The sequence below is a fragment of the Gigantopelta aegis genome, chromosome 15, assembly GCF_016097555.1.
Source record: "Gigantopelta aegis isolate Gae_Host chromosome 15, Gae_host_genome, whole genome shotgun sequence".
NCBI classification, from domain to species: Eukaryota; Metazoa; Mollusca; class Gastropoda; order Neomphalida; family Peltospiridae; genus Gigantopelta; species Gigantopelta aegis.
In genome coordinates, this window is record NC_054713.1 from 30240957 (window position 1) to 30258046 (window position 17090).

The following is a 17090-nucleotide window of genomic DNA, read 5'->3' on the forward strand; positions in this document are numbered from 1 at the left end:
AATTGGTAAATACCAAGATGTCCCACTACGTAGAATTCATTTTAGGACCATTTCTACAAGTTTATCGGTAGTACCCAGAATGGGATTTTCTATATCGCGGACCGACACTGTACCGACGATATATCGGCTATTGGGTGTCAGACAATAGAAACTATATAAATGGAGAAAAGTTAAAGTTTGTTTTGTTTAACGACACCACTAGAGCACATTGATTGATTAATCATCGGCTATTGGATGTCAAACATTTGTTAATTTTTACATATAGTCTTAGAGTGGAAATCCGCTACATTTTTCCATTAGTAGCAAGGGATCTTTTATATGCATTATCCTACAGACAAGATAACACATACCACGGCCTTTGATATACTAGTCGTAGTGCACTGGCTGGAACGAAAAAATAGCCCAAATGGGTCCATCGACGGGGATCGATCCTAGACCGACGGCGAATCAGCTTAGAATACCAGTGTCTATATATCCATTGTGTCGTATGCTAATAGTTTTAGCATTCATTCTTCATTTTAAGGTGCGAGACGTAGCCCAGTGGTAAAGCGTTCGCTTGATGCGCGGTCGGTCTAGGATCAATCCCCGTCGGTAGGCCCTTTGGGATATTTCTCGTTCCACAAACACCTTATCAAGAATGTTAATTCTGACACGTAGTCTTCACAAAGAAAGAAAGCAAGAAAGAAATGTTTTATTTAACGACGCACTCAACACATTTTATTTACAGTTATATGGCGTGGGACATATGGTTAAGGGCCACGCAGATATTGAGAGAGGAAACCCGCTGCCGCATTGTCATGGGCTACTCTTCGATTAGCAGCAAAGGATCTTTTATATGCACCATCCCACATACAGGGTAGTACATACCACGGCCTTTGATATACCAATTGGCCCATCGACGGGGATCGATCCCAGACCGACCGCGCATCGAGCGAGCGCTTTACCACTAGCTACGCCCCGCCCCTCGTAGTCTTCAGAGGAATCCCGCTACATTTTTCTATTAGCAACAAGTGTTCTTTTATATGCAGTTTTCCACTAACTCTTTTACTAATTGCTATTTTCAAAATTCTGAAATTTTTTAACTCTATCCCCCCCCCCCCCCCCCCCCGTTAAATTATTATCTATCTATCCATCCACAGACAAGAGAGCACATACCACGGTCTTTGATATACCAGTCGTGGTGCACTGGCTGGAACGAGAAATAGTCCAAATGGGTCGTTCGACGAGGATCGTGCATTGTGGTATACCAGTTGTGAAACACTGGTTGGGACGGGAAAATGATCAGCCGGTGAATGGGTCCACCGAGTGGATACGATCCTTCGACCCAGGCACCTCAGGTCAACTCTCTACTAAGTGAATTAAATCTCCCCTCACAACCAGTTACAAAACATGGACAAAACGTGAATGTTTTATAATATAATCTTTTTATGCTGCATTCAGACTTCAGATTAGTAGAACATCTCAGGCCAATGCTCTACTAAAGGCTCATACAGATTGGATGCGGCACATGCGTGCGGTCCCACTGATTGACGCGTCTGTGGCTTACATTTTGGACATATACAGCTTATACGGTTATTCCATTGCGGCTGGCCGTATGTGCTTTTTTCAGACGCACGCATCGAAAGCATTCAGTCTAGACTCTCTCAATGAAACTACTGTATTTTGATTTTGTTTAACTGGACTACACAGTTAGAAAACATGGACGAAACCATGGAAACGTGAATGGCATATAACAAATAAATTCTGTGTTCAGATTTCACAACATGGGTATCCAATGTGGTGGGAAGTAGTCAGCCTTGTTGAATACCTTACTCCAGAATTGATCATTTTCGTCATACGGATTTTTATAATACAACACAGTCCCTCCAGCTAAATAGCCTCCCCACCATCCAAATGTCCCCACTGTCATAATACTGTGATTGCATAGAGACAATATGGCCATATCCACTTCCGGAGAGTTCCTTTCTGATATCAGTTCCATGCCTGAATTTGTTTTTACGTGTTTTTCCACCCACGTCATCGTATCACTACAAACAACAAAAACACAGTTTGAAAACCTAGACACATAATACGCCATTGCGTTTTTGATGTATTCTGGCGGAGCGACGTAATTTCCGGCCTTTCTGGCCAATTCAGAGTCTTTATCACCTCTTCTTATATGAACTCCTATTAGAGTTATCTCCCCTTGACTTTTTGAATGATATTTTTCACGAATTCCACGAATTCGTTTCTCGGCAACGGACTTGATGTGATCTTTAAATCTTAACTGACGACGAATATTTGATTCCACGTGGCTAAAATACTTCCACGACTGCAACAGATTGTCAATTGTGTAATTACGATTTCGAGGCATTTCTAAAAACATTTCGTCATACCTAGAACATTTTTCTGAAGTTACTCTTTCGAAAGTTTTGAACATGTTTGCATCTGGTAAAACCTTTTCTTCCAGATGGAATATTTGTCTAAGAGGATGATTTGCTTGTAGAGCTACTGTCATGTTCCTGCTGTTAGCTAGGCCCACCAGCGATGCATACGCATAGATTAAGTTTCCAAGACCGACACCGCTAATTATATTAGTCGCAAGATAGAATGTGTCATCGTTGGCGAACCTGGCTTGTGTTTTTTTGTCTTTGACATATGGCGACTGGCGATTGGTTTTTGTATTTATTACACCTGTATTGCTGTCCTCTGCTAATCGGTTGTCCCGTTCAACTACATGAAGTTCTGCGTGTCCTGACGTCAGTGCCAAGCAGTTCCAAATGTACACGTAGGCCGTCAGGCCGATTATTCCTATTATCAGTCCACACTTCAAAGCAGTTCCTGTAAAAGAAAAAAAAAGAAAAACTTTATATTCATTTCACCGGCCTCGGTGGTTAGGCCATCGGTCTACAGGCTGGTAGGTACTGGGTACGGATCTCAGTCGAGCCATGGGATTTTTAATCCAGATACCGACTCCAAATCCAGAGTGAGTGCTCCACAAGGCTCAATGGGTAGGTGTAAACCACTTGCACCGACCAGTGATCCATAACTTGTTCCACAAAGGCCATGGTTTGTGCTATCCTGCCTGTGGGAAGAGCAACTAAAAGATCCCTTGCTGCCTGTCGTAAAAGAGTAGCCTATGTGGCGACAGCGGGTTTCCTCTAAAAAAAACAGTGTCAGAATGACCGTATGTTAGACGTCCAATAGCCGATGATAAGATTAAAAATCAATGTGCTCTAGTGGCGTTGTTAAATAAAACAAACTTAACTTTTTTTATATTCATTTCATTCATACCCATTGTCCTACTTACATCCAATTAAAATTCAAGCACTGTCGTCTGGGCACATACCTCAGATATCAGCCCCAAGTTCAGCAAGCAAACGTTTCGCTAACGTTCGCGAATTATTTTATTGGTTCCCAACGTGACAGCGCATAAACAAGTCTAGCGGACGTTTTACTACTCGGTCTGGTTGAACTCATACCTGGTCTGTCTGTCTGTATGTCTGTCTGTCCAGGACAGAGGGTTAATGGTTAGTTGTTAGTCATCAGTGAGAGAGAAGTCGGTGTTGTGGTCTTACACCTACCCATTGAGTCAGTACCTACCAGGCTTTTGTTCAATGGCTTAACCACGACACCGCCGAGGCCGGTAATTTATACTATAACAGTAGAGTCAATTATCGAGGATTCGTCAGGAAAGAAATAGACAGAATTCAAAGGAAAGAAAGAAAAGTCAGCAGTGGAATAAAAAAAACTAAAAAAAAAAACTAATTCTGGCTGATATTGTTCTAATCACTAAGACCATATGGTAATAGCAATTACCCACAATTATGGAGGATTCGTAACAACATTTAGGGAGCACTACATTTTCTGTGAAATCTAAAATGTCCGTTTTTACAATGTGAACCAGATGTATAGTTCGATCATTCCAAAAACTGTAAAATTCAGACTATTAAAATTACGTTTGAGTGTTCTGCACCAATGCCTTGCTGAAGTTACCGATTATCTAACACTCAATGGTGGCCATCCCATGTCTCCAGCAACTGCAAAGTGCACATTCAGGCTTGAAATGTATAAGATCACTACAATGATCATGATCTGTCTCTGTCTCTCTCTCTCTCTCTCTCTCTCTCTCTCCTCTTCTTTTCTCGCCCCGATTCTCTCTCTCTCTCTCTCTGTGTCTCTCTCTCTGCTCTCTCTCCTCTTGCTTCCTCCCTCTCTCTCTCTCTCTCTCTTCTCTTTCCTCCCTCCCTCCCTCTCTGTCTCTCTCTCTCTCTCTCTCTCTCTCTCTCTCTCTCTCTCTCTCTCTCTCTCTCTCTCTCTCTCTCTCTCTCTCTCTCTCTCTCTCTCTCTCTCTCTCTCTCTCTCTCTCTCTCTCTTAACCCAGACCAGCGTGCTGGAATCTTAATTGGACAGAAGCATAGAAATCACAATTTAAAATAACAAAAACGTCCTTATATTTACCCAATAATTTCTTCATCATAGTCTTTACCCAGTGCTCGATCTTTCTGGTCACGCAGCGTTTTCCCGGGGGCACCTGGGTTAGGGTGAAGGGCCTCGCCCTGACCGTGGGAAACGTCTTCTTGGAGAAGCTTCTTACGGAGTCCGGAAAGACAGTCTCCCCGCCCCTCGACCTTGGACTACTGGAGGAACACTAAAATCAAAAAGGGTAATAGAACAGCAAACGTTAAAATTGAGAAAGACATCAGTGGCGGATACAGAAAATCCATTTATGGGGCCCCGATGACATGAGGCGGAATGCCAAGGGAAGTTTGAGGGAGGTTTGGAGGGGGATGAAAATTAATATATAATAAAATTATAACCGTTGCAGAATTTAGGGGACGGGTCCCTGCTTGGGGAAAAAACCCACTGCTCAGTCAAAATGCCGACAGCAGAGTTGATTTTTCGAAAAACAGCTTAACGGACGCTAGTTTGGACATTTTGGTCTTATCACATTTGTACATCTACTCTAATGGTACCTCGATTGGTGAGGAAGTGGTATATGAGCGCGTTAAACTAGTTACCTAGTTAACTTCAGTCCCGACTTTTGAAAGTGGGGTATTAATAGATGACTGTAATAAAATATGTGTTCAAAACAGAACGCATTTAGAACAACAAGCAGAATAAATAACATTATTTTATTGATTAACATCACATGAAACAAGGGTCTTAATTTTTAGTTTTATTGTTTTAGACAGATCGGTATGATGTAATGCAGGTAGGAACACATACAAATAATAATCCGATTTATCTTGCTACCTACGCCCTACCTACAGCCGTTACTACAGGTGTTGTTCATTTTTTGTTACGCCTTCAAAGAGGCGCGATCATTTCATAACACTTTTTGTGGTGTCCTAATTACTGGGGAACTGCCGTCGCCCTGATTGTAGCGCACGCCTGTCGATTTGTTAATGTAGTGTTTCCTTGCTTTGGACATGAGTTCAGTGATGCCTAATGGTAGTGATTTAATTCTGTCAGTGCTGGTGATTGATAGTGCTGTTTTCGCTCCATAGTCTGCTACTTCATTGCCAATTATTCCTACGTGAACTGGGACCCATTCGAAGACTACATTTAGTTTAAGTTGGTTTATTTCATGGAGTACATTGTGGATAGCTGCTATTATGTCTGGCCTAGTAGATTTATTTGTTTGAAGTGATTGTTTAGAGCTGAGACTATCAGAGAAAATGACGCTTTTAGTATATTTTTTAGTTTTAATCCAAATGAGAGCTTCATGTATGGCTGTCAGTTCTGCTGTATATACTGATAAGTTATCCGACAGCCTAGCATATTTAACTAGTTTAGAATGTCTGGATAGTTTTTCTTCTACTACTACTTTTTTAATTAGATGAGGTGTCTGGCAATCTACTGGCTGATTGACATAATATAATGCCACTGGTATGTTATCTATTCCTACTTCAGTTTCCATTTTGCTAGCTTTATTGGCGAAAGAGTCATTACGGTTACGGTTGGTTTTAAATACCTGCCCTGGTTTAGCTATTATAGGTGTGAGCTCCTGAACTGGGTGGTCTAGTTTAAGAGAATGAATTTTGAGAAGATGTTGAAGGTTACGGCGATACTTCAGTGGCATAATATTAAACTCGACTTCTAAGCTTTGTCCGCTAGTGTTTGATGGAACTTTAGCTATTATTCTAAGAGCTTGATTTTTAGTGACATCTAATTTATCTAACAGCTTGGGGTCGGCGCAACTGTAGGCTTGGGCTCCATAATCTATTCTGGAAAGTATGCATGTTTTGTAAACCATAAGCATTGCCTCTGTTTGCGCTCCCCAGCTGGTACCTGAGATGGCAATTAAAAAGTTTAGGGGTTTTTTTTTCGTTTTTTACTATGTCGTTGATATGTTCACTGAATGTTAATTTTGAGTCAAAGGTTACTCCAGGAATTAAATTTGTTTAACTCGTGGAATTATTTTGTCACCTGATTTTAGTTGGTGGTTATCTGATTTATTGGTTTTATTAAAGAGCATATAGACAGTTTTAGTTTCTGAGAGTTTAATGCCCCAGTCCAGGGTCCATTTATTCAGTCTATTCATATCGGCCTGCATTTTGGTAAATAGAGCTGAGTTTATATTGCATGTGCGCCAGATGGCGCAGTCATCGGCGAATAATGCTGTATTTAGTGGAGAAGCCTTCCCAACTTTTTCATTAGCGTTTAGTGCTTTAGTTATATCATTAATAAAAATGTTGAATAAGGTTGGTGAGAGGACCGAACCTTGTGTTATACCATTTATTATTTCAGTTTTATCTGAGTAGTGACCGTTAATTCTAACTGAGATTGATCTGTTATGGATGAAGTTGTTAATAAAATTAAACATGTTACCTTTGATTCCGTTACTTTGGAGTTTATTTAATAGACCTTGGCGCCAAACCATGCCGAAGGCCTTTTCAATATCTATGAAGATTGCTAAAACTTTATGAGATTTTCTAAACGCATCGTTGATACTATTTTGTAATCTAACTATTTGATCTATGGTAGAATGTTTAGTTCTAAATCCGCTTTGTACATTAGTTAAGTTAATTTTTAAGTAAGAAATTGTTGAGTCGTTTATTGATGATGGTTTGTAAAGTTTTACACATGTGGGACGTGTGTGTTATCGGTCTGTAACTGCCCGGGGGGGGGGGGGGGGGGGGGTGCATGGTCTTTTCCCGCTTTAGGAAGACTAAAGCATTCTGCATGTTTCCACGCAGCGGGCATTTGACCCTCCCTCCAGATTCTGTTAAAGAGCGATAACATTACCTCTAGGGCTACGTCCGGCATGTGTTTAAGTAGCGTGTAACTTATTTTATCGGGCCCGGTGACGGTACTTTTTTTTTTTAGCTTTAAGAGCGGTTTTAAGTTCTAGTAAGGTTATTGGTTGATTATATTCTAAGTTATCTGTAGTTGGTTCATTTGCGGTTTTTGTATCATTGCTTGGTAATGAGTTAGTTTTTTTAAGTTTCTCGAAGAGTTATTGAAAGGTTTGGTTTTAGGGATATTTGTTTCAGCTATTTCTATTATTTTATGTGTAAGTTTTGTAGTGGCGTCGTCAATGTTTAGGTTATCTTCTAACTTGATTTTATTTCAGTCGCTGGTGAAGCCAGCCCAGTTGGGTTTAGTAAATTTAAATTTAGGTATAAATTTTTCTTCTTCTGAATAAGTATTTTTACATTTGTAGCTGGTTTTGATGGGGAGGTGGTCGCTATTGAAAGCTTCCAATACTTCCCATTGGGCGTTTGCACCTATGTTGCTAGAGGTGATAGTTAGGTCGATGGCAGAGGTGCCTAAATAATCATGGACAAATGTAGTACTGCCATCATTGAGACATACTAGGTTGTGCACATTGATGAATTCTTCTAGTATGTCTCCCTGTGTGTCGGAGTGCAGACCTCCCCACAGTGTGCTATGACAATTAAAATCTCCAACATGAATTAGATTATTGTTTGGATTTATGAGTTTATTGTAATCTCTTAGTGTTAGTTGGTTATGGGCTGTTCCTGGCGGGCTATAAACATTAATGACGTCAATAGGCATTTTATCATTTTGTATAGTAAATCCTAGAACTTCTAAGTTGGTATTAATATATTCATATATGATTTTGGTATGAGGTATGGTATTTTTAATTAATGTAGCTATTCCACCTCTAGTGCTATTATCTCTATTTTTTGTAGTAACTAGTATACACTGGAATTTTAAATACTTTAGGTTTTTTTTATTTATATTTAAATAAACATTAATGTAATTTATGTGCTATGCTTTAATAAATGAATGGCAAAAGATATATAAAGGCATATTTTATTAATTAATAATAATTTTTTGGGTGTTTTATAAAGGCAATTTTAGAATTAATTAGTGAAAAAGGCTTGTTTAATCTCAGGGCAGCATGGTGCTGATTAAGGCAAGATGGTGCTAAACTATCGAGGCATGATGCTGCACCATGCTAAAACAAGCTAGACCTGCAACACACCTTAAATATGTTTTATCAATATTGCAATAAATGGAAACTTAAAATAAACGGTAACAAAACGAAAATATTGATTTTTAACGGTAACACTAGAGATTATAAACATAATTTTAAATACTTTAGTGTTTTGTATTTTTATATTTAGTGCCGATTAGAGAACGCTAAGGCCCTTATTTACTGTGTTGATATTAGTGAGGGCGTGTGGAGACGTATCTCCCATTACGCAGACCCGAAATTATGGTTGATGATATATATTGTTTAGTTTTATATTTAGTGCCGATTCCTAGCCAAGTTTCTTGTAGGAAAATTATATCTGGCTTGATGTTGCTAGTGCTAATTTACTAAGTGCTAAGGCCCTTATTTGCTGTGTTGATATTAGTGAGGGCGTGTGGAGACGTATCTCCCATTACGCAGACCCGAAATTATGGTTGATGATATATATTGTTTATTTTTATATTTAGTGCCGATTCCTAGCCAAGTTTCTTGTAGGAAAATTATATCTGGCTTGATGTTGCTAGTGCTAATTAGTTGAATGAGTTCAGCACCATGTCCCATCGAATGGGGGCCTTTAGCGTTCCAAATTAGAGAACGCTAAGGCCCTTATTTACTGTGTTGATATTAGTGAGGGCGTGTGGAGACGTATCTCCCATTACGCAGACCCGAAATTATGGTTGATGATATATATTGTTTAGTTTTAGCTTTAGGTTTTTAGAGGTTACCAGGCTGGATTTAATATTAGATATTTCCTGAACTAGTTGTTCGATGATAGTTTTGAGTTCTCTAACCTGAGTTTGATCAGTACTTTTAAGTTTGTCGGCATATGTAATTGATTGAGTTACTGTTTCTGGTTTAGAAAAAGTAGGTCTGCTTTGCTTAGTTTGACTAGCTTGGTTAAGTTTGTTGTTAAGTTGTCGAAGAGCCCTCTGGTAGTGATGGCACCTGGGGTCATGTGCCATGTGCCTACTAAGACAGTTTGCACATGGTATCGGTTTGGTACAGGGGGAGTTTCTAGAACTCCATGGATGTTTTTAACCACATCAGTTACAAGTAGGAGGTACCCTGTAATTTCGGCATTTTGCAGCCCCATGCCCCCACTGTTGGCAGTGTTGGCATTTGCTTGGCTTCCTTTCAAATGGAAGAAGCTGATGTTGGCGACCATTGATGATGATGTGCATGTCGTCGGTGGTGGTGGTTGATATAGGAACATATCCATTTGACCATGTGATGGCATTGTCAATCTCAAGGTGGGGGTTATCAGTTTTAAGAGTGGCTAGAGCTGTGGCCTGAGGTGGAAGTGGGTGAAGTTTGGCTAGCCACTTGTTGGTAAGGTTCGGTGGAGCGGTTAGGTTGGAATGGGTGTTAGTTGGTGGGGTAGGGGTGGGTTGGCTTGGTGGTTGGCTGTGCTTTTGTGGCTGGTGCTTCAAGCTACCAGTGGCCTTGATGGTCACCTCTTTATAAAATGGCCCAGGGGACAGTGAGGTGTTGTTGTTAGTGGGTGGGTTCACTACCTTATTGGGCACTTTGGTGGTTGGACTGGTTATCTTAATTCTTTTTTTCTGACTGAATGGTTTTGGCTGGTTTAGATTTGAAGAAGTACTTTGCTGTGATTGATTTGGCAGCTTTGATGGGGATCCTAACTTTCCTTTGCTAAGTTTCTTAAATTCGTTATCGTTTTGAAAGAGGAGCTGGCCGATTTCTCAAAGCTAAAACCGGTTTGTTGGTTCGTCTTATCTGTTTTGCTTAATGTGCTTTGCGGCGGACGTCGTGCTGTCACTAACGCCCGCACCGGCTTGTTCTTTACCGAAGGTGACCATTCCGCTGCTAGATCGCATGCTGCTTGACGTGTCGCCGTGCGCTCTCAACGTGCCCCCCCCCTCCCCCCCCCCCCGGGGGGGGGGGGGGGGGGACTTATGGCAAGCTTTGGAATGTTATTGGAGTTCCGCGTTGCGTACACCGGGTCACGGGCGACCGTGATTTTGGTGTACGGGGAAGCGGATACCAAGAAGAGGAGCAGAAGAGGAAGAAGGAACGTGCGCCAGGGGCGGCTCAGGGGGGACCAAAGCGGGCAGTTCAACCGCCAGCGGCTGTCCCTTCTGCGTCGCCGCCCCCAAGGACTCCGCCATAGAGGACGAAGACGCCACCGGCCGAAACGACCTCGGACGTAATGAGCGACTTGCTGAACACCGCCTTGACCCAGTCGCCGCCACCTCCCGTGACGTCTACTCCCATGCCTGCTCCGGTGCAGGGGTCGACTATACTGACCGCTCCCGTTGAGCCGTATGTTGCTGTTGTTGGTGCGATGGTGGCTGGAAAGAGGAAAGCGTCATCTCCTACAGTCCAGCCAGTCCGACAGCCGAACCCCCCTGCACACAAGGACGACTGGCACTTAGCCCTGGGAAAACTGAAGACACAGTACCACAACTTTGTGCAGGGAGACACTACAGATACGGCGAAGCTGAGGGGCAGGTTCTCCGATCAGGACTGGAAACCACTACCAGACGGATGCCACTATGAGCTCCACACACTCAGGCTGCAAGAGAACAAGACGGGTCTCATCGTGACCCACCGGCGCCAGAAGACGTACCGCCAAGCGATTCTACTGACAGACATGGATAGCCACACCATTCATAAAATCGTCAAGACGATCTGCGGCGCCGTCTACGTCCCTGAGTGTGACACCACTCCTCAGCTTGCCGTAGGCTCAACCTCCCCACCCCAACGGCCTTAACGAGGCCACTCACGTGGACATATAGATCGGACTTTAAATATTTAGACCTTCGTTCAAAATGTTATGTCGAAATTACTTTTTTTTTATATATTATTAAATAGTCCGATCCTCTCTTCTTTCTCTTCTTTATTTTTTGGACTTTCCTTCTAAAATGCTCCAAATTATATAAATATTCGGCCGAGCAGTCAATTCTTTTTATTTTTGGCTCGTAACGTTTTGTTGTTTTTATTTGTTTATTTTTATTCTATTAACTTTTCTACTAATTGCTATTTTCAAAATTCTGCCCATTTTCAACACCACCCCTCCCCCCCCCCCCCCCCCCCCCCCCCCCCCCCCCCCCCCCCCCCCCCCACACACACACACATCCCGAGTCAGGCCACCCATCTTATCGGAGGTCGGACTCGGGTGGGCGTGTTCGAAACCCTTGTGGTATATGGGCACGTTAAACTAGTTATCATCATCATCCTCACGGTTCGGCACTGTTGATGTTATTTTCTTTGTCAGTTAGCACCATGGTGACGGTCGCTGTGCCGTCAGTTGGGTCCGCCTGAGTGGCTTTGTCTACTCTTATTGTAGTTTATTTTTTTGATGTTAGCGATACTGTGTTTTCAAGAAAGCAAAACTGATGAAACAGACTGTAAGCCAGATCTTATCCCAGGCTACACAACTTATTTCAACAACAGAAAAGGTATCAGACCCTCAGGCGGCATTGTCATGATAGTGAGGCAAAGTTATGGTAGAATAGTGCAAAATTTGATACTAACATGCCACTTTGCATACAATTAGGTACTCATGTGTAAAGTAAAATTTGATATAGGACCAAACTGACAGAACCCCCTGTTGGCCAGGTGACGTCATAATCCAAGATGGCCGCCCATTTTAGGAGGTTCATTACGAAAATTTCGCTATCTGACTAATTATTGGGCGATTTGAGAAATTTAAACATAAATTTATATGTAAGTAAGGATGATCAGTTTGATAAAAATGTTTTTGCAATCTAATATGGCCGCCATGACTAAAATTTTAAAATGGCGGCCACATGTCAATAGTGAAATTGTCAAAATGATTAATAAAATAAATTTTAAGTTGATCATATTGTCTTAGATTACATATTTCATGCCTAAATTGTATAAAGGATATGTGAACTGCAAAATGTAATAAGATACAATATTCAAAATGGCCACCAAAATTTGTAATCGCATATTATAAATGAGTTACCTCAAGTTTGATATTCAGAAGGTGCATCTCACAAGTGTTATCATAAAGGAATACTATTTTTCATCATTGTTTTTAAGTCTTTGGAAAGTCTTGTGGCATTTAAACATCAAATAAACTCAACATTAAAAAACAATTGTCCAAGTAAATATTGTCAGTAGTATACTGTTAGTCAGATTCATGTACATCCTGTCGTGAGCAATGACCTTGACAGAAGCACAAGTCTGTGCAAGGCAGAGATGACTTTACACATTTACATCTCTCACATCGACTTTTACAACTGCAATGAATTAGTTCTTGACAATGGGTAGAAGCTTCAGGCACCAATGTCCTTAGAGGAACAAATCCAGATTGAACTCTTTTCCATCCACAATCGATGATTTCAGGTACTGTTGGATTCTGTACAAGACATTGCTTCAAAATGTTTGCTTGCAGAGCTGCTCTCTTTGTGTGTTGCACAAGGGCTGCTTCAGTTGGTGGTATATTTTCTAACTGTCGATTTTTCCTGGTGAAAAGTACCTGACGACATTCATTGACTTTATCAGTTATGCTTGTTCTGTCATATAGTAAGACAGTGTATCGCTCGACCATGGCCATTTGTTGACTAGAAATTTCTGTTGGGCAGTTCATTATCAGGATGCTGGATAAGTGATATTCCGGTTCCATGAAATGTTTCTGTGGATGTTGAAGAAGATGGGTTATGGTCAATGTTATCAATTGCTGAAGTTGTAAATACTTCACACCCTAGTCCTGGTGGACAAACCAAGTTTTCTTGTGAGTATTGTTCACAGAGGGCATTGGTGATGTTTGCTTCTAATTCTTGCACTCGGGCATATGACACACACAGCCCAAGCTTTGAAAGTTTGTCAATAATGCCCCTTTTGCGTATTTGAGCATGCAGCATACTTCCAATGTAAAGGGGTAGTGGTGTTTCACGATCAATCAAATGATGTACTTGCTTAGGTAATGATTTCCTTTCACGTGTGATGCTGTTAAACCTTACCAAGCTGTGCAACAGACAATGCAGCAGTGTTAATACTTTCAGAGTTTTTATTGTCAATGTAAGGTCCTTCAAGCAACATTCAAATCAGAGTAATCAGTGATTTTGGAACAGAATCTTGTTGGCACTGGGGTGTAAAGGAAACACTAAATTCTGGATATTTATCAAAAAGATGCTTTCGAATCACTGCTGCCGCTTGAGATAAACACATTCCATCCATTTCAGCAGACTGACAACAGGCATCACAAACAGCATCCCCCGGTGTGTCGTGGAACATTAATAATATTTCTTTGCCTTTTTTGTGAGCTTGCAGTTGAGAAATGAAAGAAATAATTTTGTTTTTAAGTCTTGTTTTGTCTTGTTCAGTCATTCGTTTGGTAACTAGTTTGGTGAGATCATCAAGTTTGAATACTGGGTGTGTTCCTGTAGATTCGTATCTCTCTTTTATATAGTTAATGACCTCATTGAGAACCAAGCCATAAATCAGATTATCAGAGTTTTTGTCTGTGGTACTGCTTGTGGTGTTTGGTCTAAGGCGATTGTAGAATCTGATCAAACACACTTTATGATATTTTGCCTCTATAGCAACCATGTCACCTTGGCTGAGTTTAGCTAGGAGTTTTTTATCACCAAGTTCAATCGCAGATGCAAGAACATGTTCACTGATTCCCATAGTTCTTGCACAAACAAGGTTGCATACCTTATCAGTTACATCACAGAAAAAACAGGTATATTCACCTGTTACTACATTTAGTGAAGACATTGTACTAACGCCATTAGCAGCATATGCAGTATAAGTGCAGTATTTTTTATTTTGTCTTTCCAGTTTAGTCTTTATATATTTATTTCGACAAGATTTGTGATATTTTGCATTATTTTTCATGAAAGTTGCTTCCATACCACTGCCATCATCAAAGCAGGATAATCTAATGCATGTAGGTAGAGCACCAATATCTGCAAACATAAGGAGATCATCTGAAAGAGTTTTGTAACCTGCACCTCTGTTGTGTCGTTTGCTGTTTGCTGGACAAACAAGATCCTCTCTGGTAGACTTGACATTTTCTTGGCAGAGGCAACAAAGATCCCAGGAAACTGGTTTTAATGGTTTACTTCGTTTGAAGTCCTCTTGAATATTAACAAATTCACACTTTCTTTTCCTTGACATGATGTGACCTGAAAATGATAAATATATCAAAAGTTATAGTATTTAAAAAATAATAATAATAATAAACATAAATACATTTTGTTATCATTATGTGTAACTTGTATGTTAAAAAAATCATTGAGGACATTATTTTAATACATATGTGCACGACAGGAGGTCACATAATAAAGAATAATACACTCACACATTTTTTTTAACGAATTAAAACAATTGGCTTTTGAAGTTGATAAAATAATGACTAGTATTTTAGAATGTAGTATATCTCCAAAAAAGTTTTGCAGCACCTGTTTTAAATGAAAACAAATTGTATTTTATTACTTTGGACCTATTTTAGTATTGTTAAAGTTTTAAAACGTTACAGTATTGATAAAAACAAATCTATATAACATTTTCTTAGTTTAAAACTATAGGAAATATGTAAAACCAATACAATTTAGCAAAATCACCGAACACATTAAATACATTAAAATATGTTTAAATCAATGAAAACAAAGTAAAATATATATATATAAGTATTGTGACACTATCAGAGACTATATAGTGTGAAAAGAAAAATTGTATTGCTCACCTGTTTGTTGTCAAGGTAGTTGTTTATACCAAACATCCGCCATTTTTCTTTTGATAGAGATATTGTCGGTACTGCTAGATAAACAAAACATTTCGGATATAAAATATAAGTAAAACATTAACTGGAAAATAACAAAAAAAATTCAAACAATTTGTTTTCTTCTAAAACTCTCTTCATGTTCACCATTAATATGTTTCTAAAGTTTTTGATATTATATTATATTCCTTTCTTGTGATTTTCTTTATGTTATGTTCAATTATTGATAATTATGCAGACATGCAGGGATATATATGACTAAAAATAAGGTGTATTAATATGGGAGTGATATTCCTTTTAAATGGAGAAGGTTCTCAATAATGTTTTTTAAGGTTTCAGCAGTCAAAAGTGATGCACAAAAAGGTAATCCATGCAAAATGTAAGTGACGGTAGCCATCTTGAATTATGACGTCACCTGACCAATAGGGGGCGTTGTCAGGTTGGTCCTATATCAAATTTTACTCTACACATACTAACCTATCTGTATGCAAAGTGGCATGTTAGTATCAAATTTTGCAATATTATACCCCTATTTGTCACAACTTTACCTCACTATGAGTGTTAAGCATGAATTAGCTGATATTGTTAAAGTCATGCTAGGTGACTTTAATGCCAGAACTAAATGTTCTCCGGATTACACTACAGTTGATGATGTTTACACTGATGATGTTGATGTGAATAATGTTATGAATCATATAACAAATCTTGACAATCTCAGTTCTCCCAGAGATAGGGCAAGTCAGGACATAGGAAGGTTTAACCAGCATGGAGTGAAACTTTTAGATCTATGCAAGTTACATAATATATATATTCTCACTGGTAGATGTGGGACTGAAAAATGTATTGGTAAAGTCACAAGTAAATACTGTAGTCTGATTGATTATGCTATAGGTACTCACCACGTTTTAAAAATGTAACTGATTTTCAAATATGTGATTTTGACCCACTTCTTTCTGATATCCATTGTACTCTAATATTTACATATTCGTGTAAATGCAATACTGACGCAAACAATCCTGTAGATCATAGTAACGGTGTACGAAGGGAAACAGCACGCAAATGTGTTCCTAGTAAAGACTTTATAAATAATATAGACGACAACATAATCGAAAACATTTCTCTAATTCTTGACGACGAGTCTACTAATACAAAAGCACGTGTCACAAAAGTCACCGATATGTTAAAAATCCATTTTAAGACACGGCAGCCTCGACATTCGGCCACGTGCGTGTATACAGTGACAGCTGTAACAGCAAGCGACCCTGGTTCTGGATAAGACGCACACATTTACGTACGAAGTATCTCGAGGCCAAAACAATATATGCTAGAAATAAAACTACAGATAATAAAATGAGATTAATTAACGCCAGTAAGTCTTATAAAAATAGTATATTTAAAGCTTTTGCACAACATAAATTTAAAACAGAAATTAAATTGAGACGGTTACGGTTAGATGATCCCAAAGCCTTTTATAAAATACTTACGAAACAAGATAACTTAGATAACAACGTTAACGTTCCTCCTATTGATACATTTTCCAACTATTTCAGCGACTTAAATAAGGGCGAACCCAATAATGATAACGAATTGGATTTTAACATGGATGAAGTTCTATATGAAGTAAACAATGATAGTATTATTAACGAAAAATTCAGTGCAGATGAAATAATGAAAGCCATAAAACAACTAAAATATCATAAAGCAGCAGGTGTTGATAGTTAACGAATACATTAAGTCAACCGATACGTCGCTCATGCCAGTTTATGTTAAACTTTTTAATACTATTTTTGATAATGGAGTCTTACCAGATGAATGGCATACCGGTATTATTATACCAATTTTCAAAAACAAAGGAAGCCGACTACATCCCGAAAATTACCGACCAATCACATTACGTTGCTGCTGCTCTAAACTGTTCACAACTTTATTTAATAACCGTTTAAG

The 17090-nt window shown here is 39.4% G+C and overlaps 1 protein-coding gene across 1 annotated transcript; it reads right to left on the minus strand.

Moving 5' to 3' along the window:
- Nucleotides 1-1407: 1407 nt before the first annotated feature.
- LOC121389757 (galactoside 2-alpha-L-fucosyltransferase-like) lies at nt 1408-9665 on the minus strand. The gene is made up of 4 exons (XM_041521406.1): nt 9274-9665; nt 5957-6209; nt 4441-4630; nt 1408-2820 (listed from the first exon to the last, which is right to left on the minus strand). The coding sequence occupies exons 1-4, from the start codon at nt 9663-9665 to the stop codon at nt 1757-1759; spliced, it is 1899 nt and encodes a 632-aa protein (XP_041377340.1). The 3' UTR covers nt 1408-1756.
- Nucleotides 9666-17090: the final 7425 nt, after the last annotated feature.

What these genes read in the sequence shown, in the direction of transcription:
- LOC121389757 (XM_041521406.1), bottom strand. Translation starts at nt 9,665, where the DNA reads ATGCCATCACATGGTCAAATGGATATGTTCCTATATCAACCACCACCA. An exon ending in CTTTTTCTAAACCAGAAACA is followed by an intron (nt 6,210 to 9,273) that starts GTAACTCAATCA and finishes CATACTTTCCAG; the next exon opens with AATAGATTATGGAGCCCAAG. An exon ending in TATGATGAAGAAATTATTGG is followed by an intron (nt 2,821 to 4,440) that starts GTAAATATAAGG and finishes TTTCTTTTACAG; the next exon opens with GAACTGCTTTGAAGTGTGGA.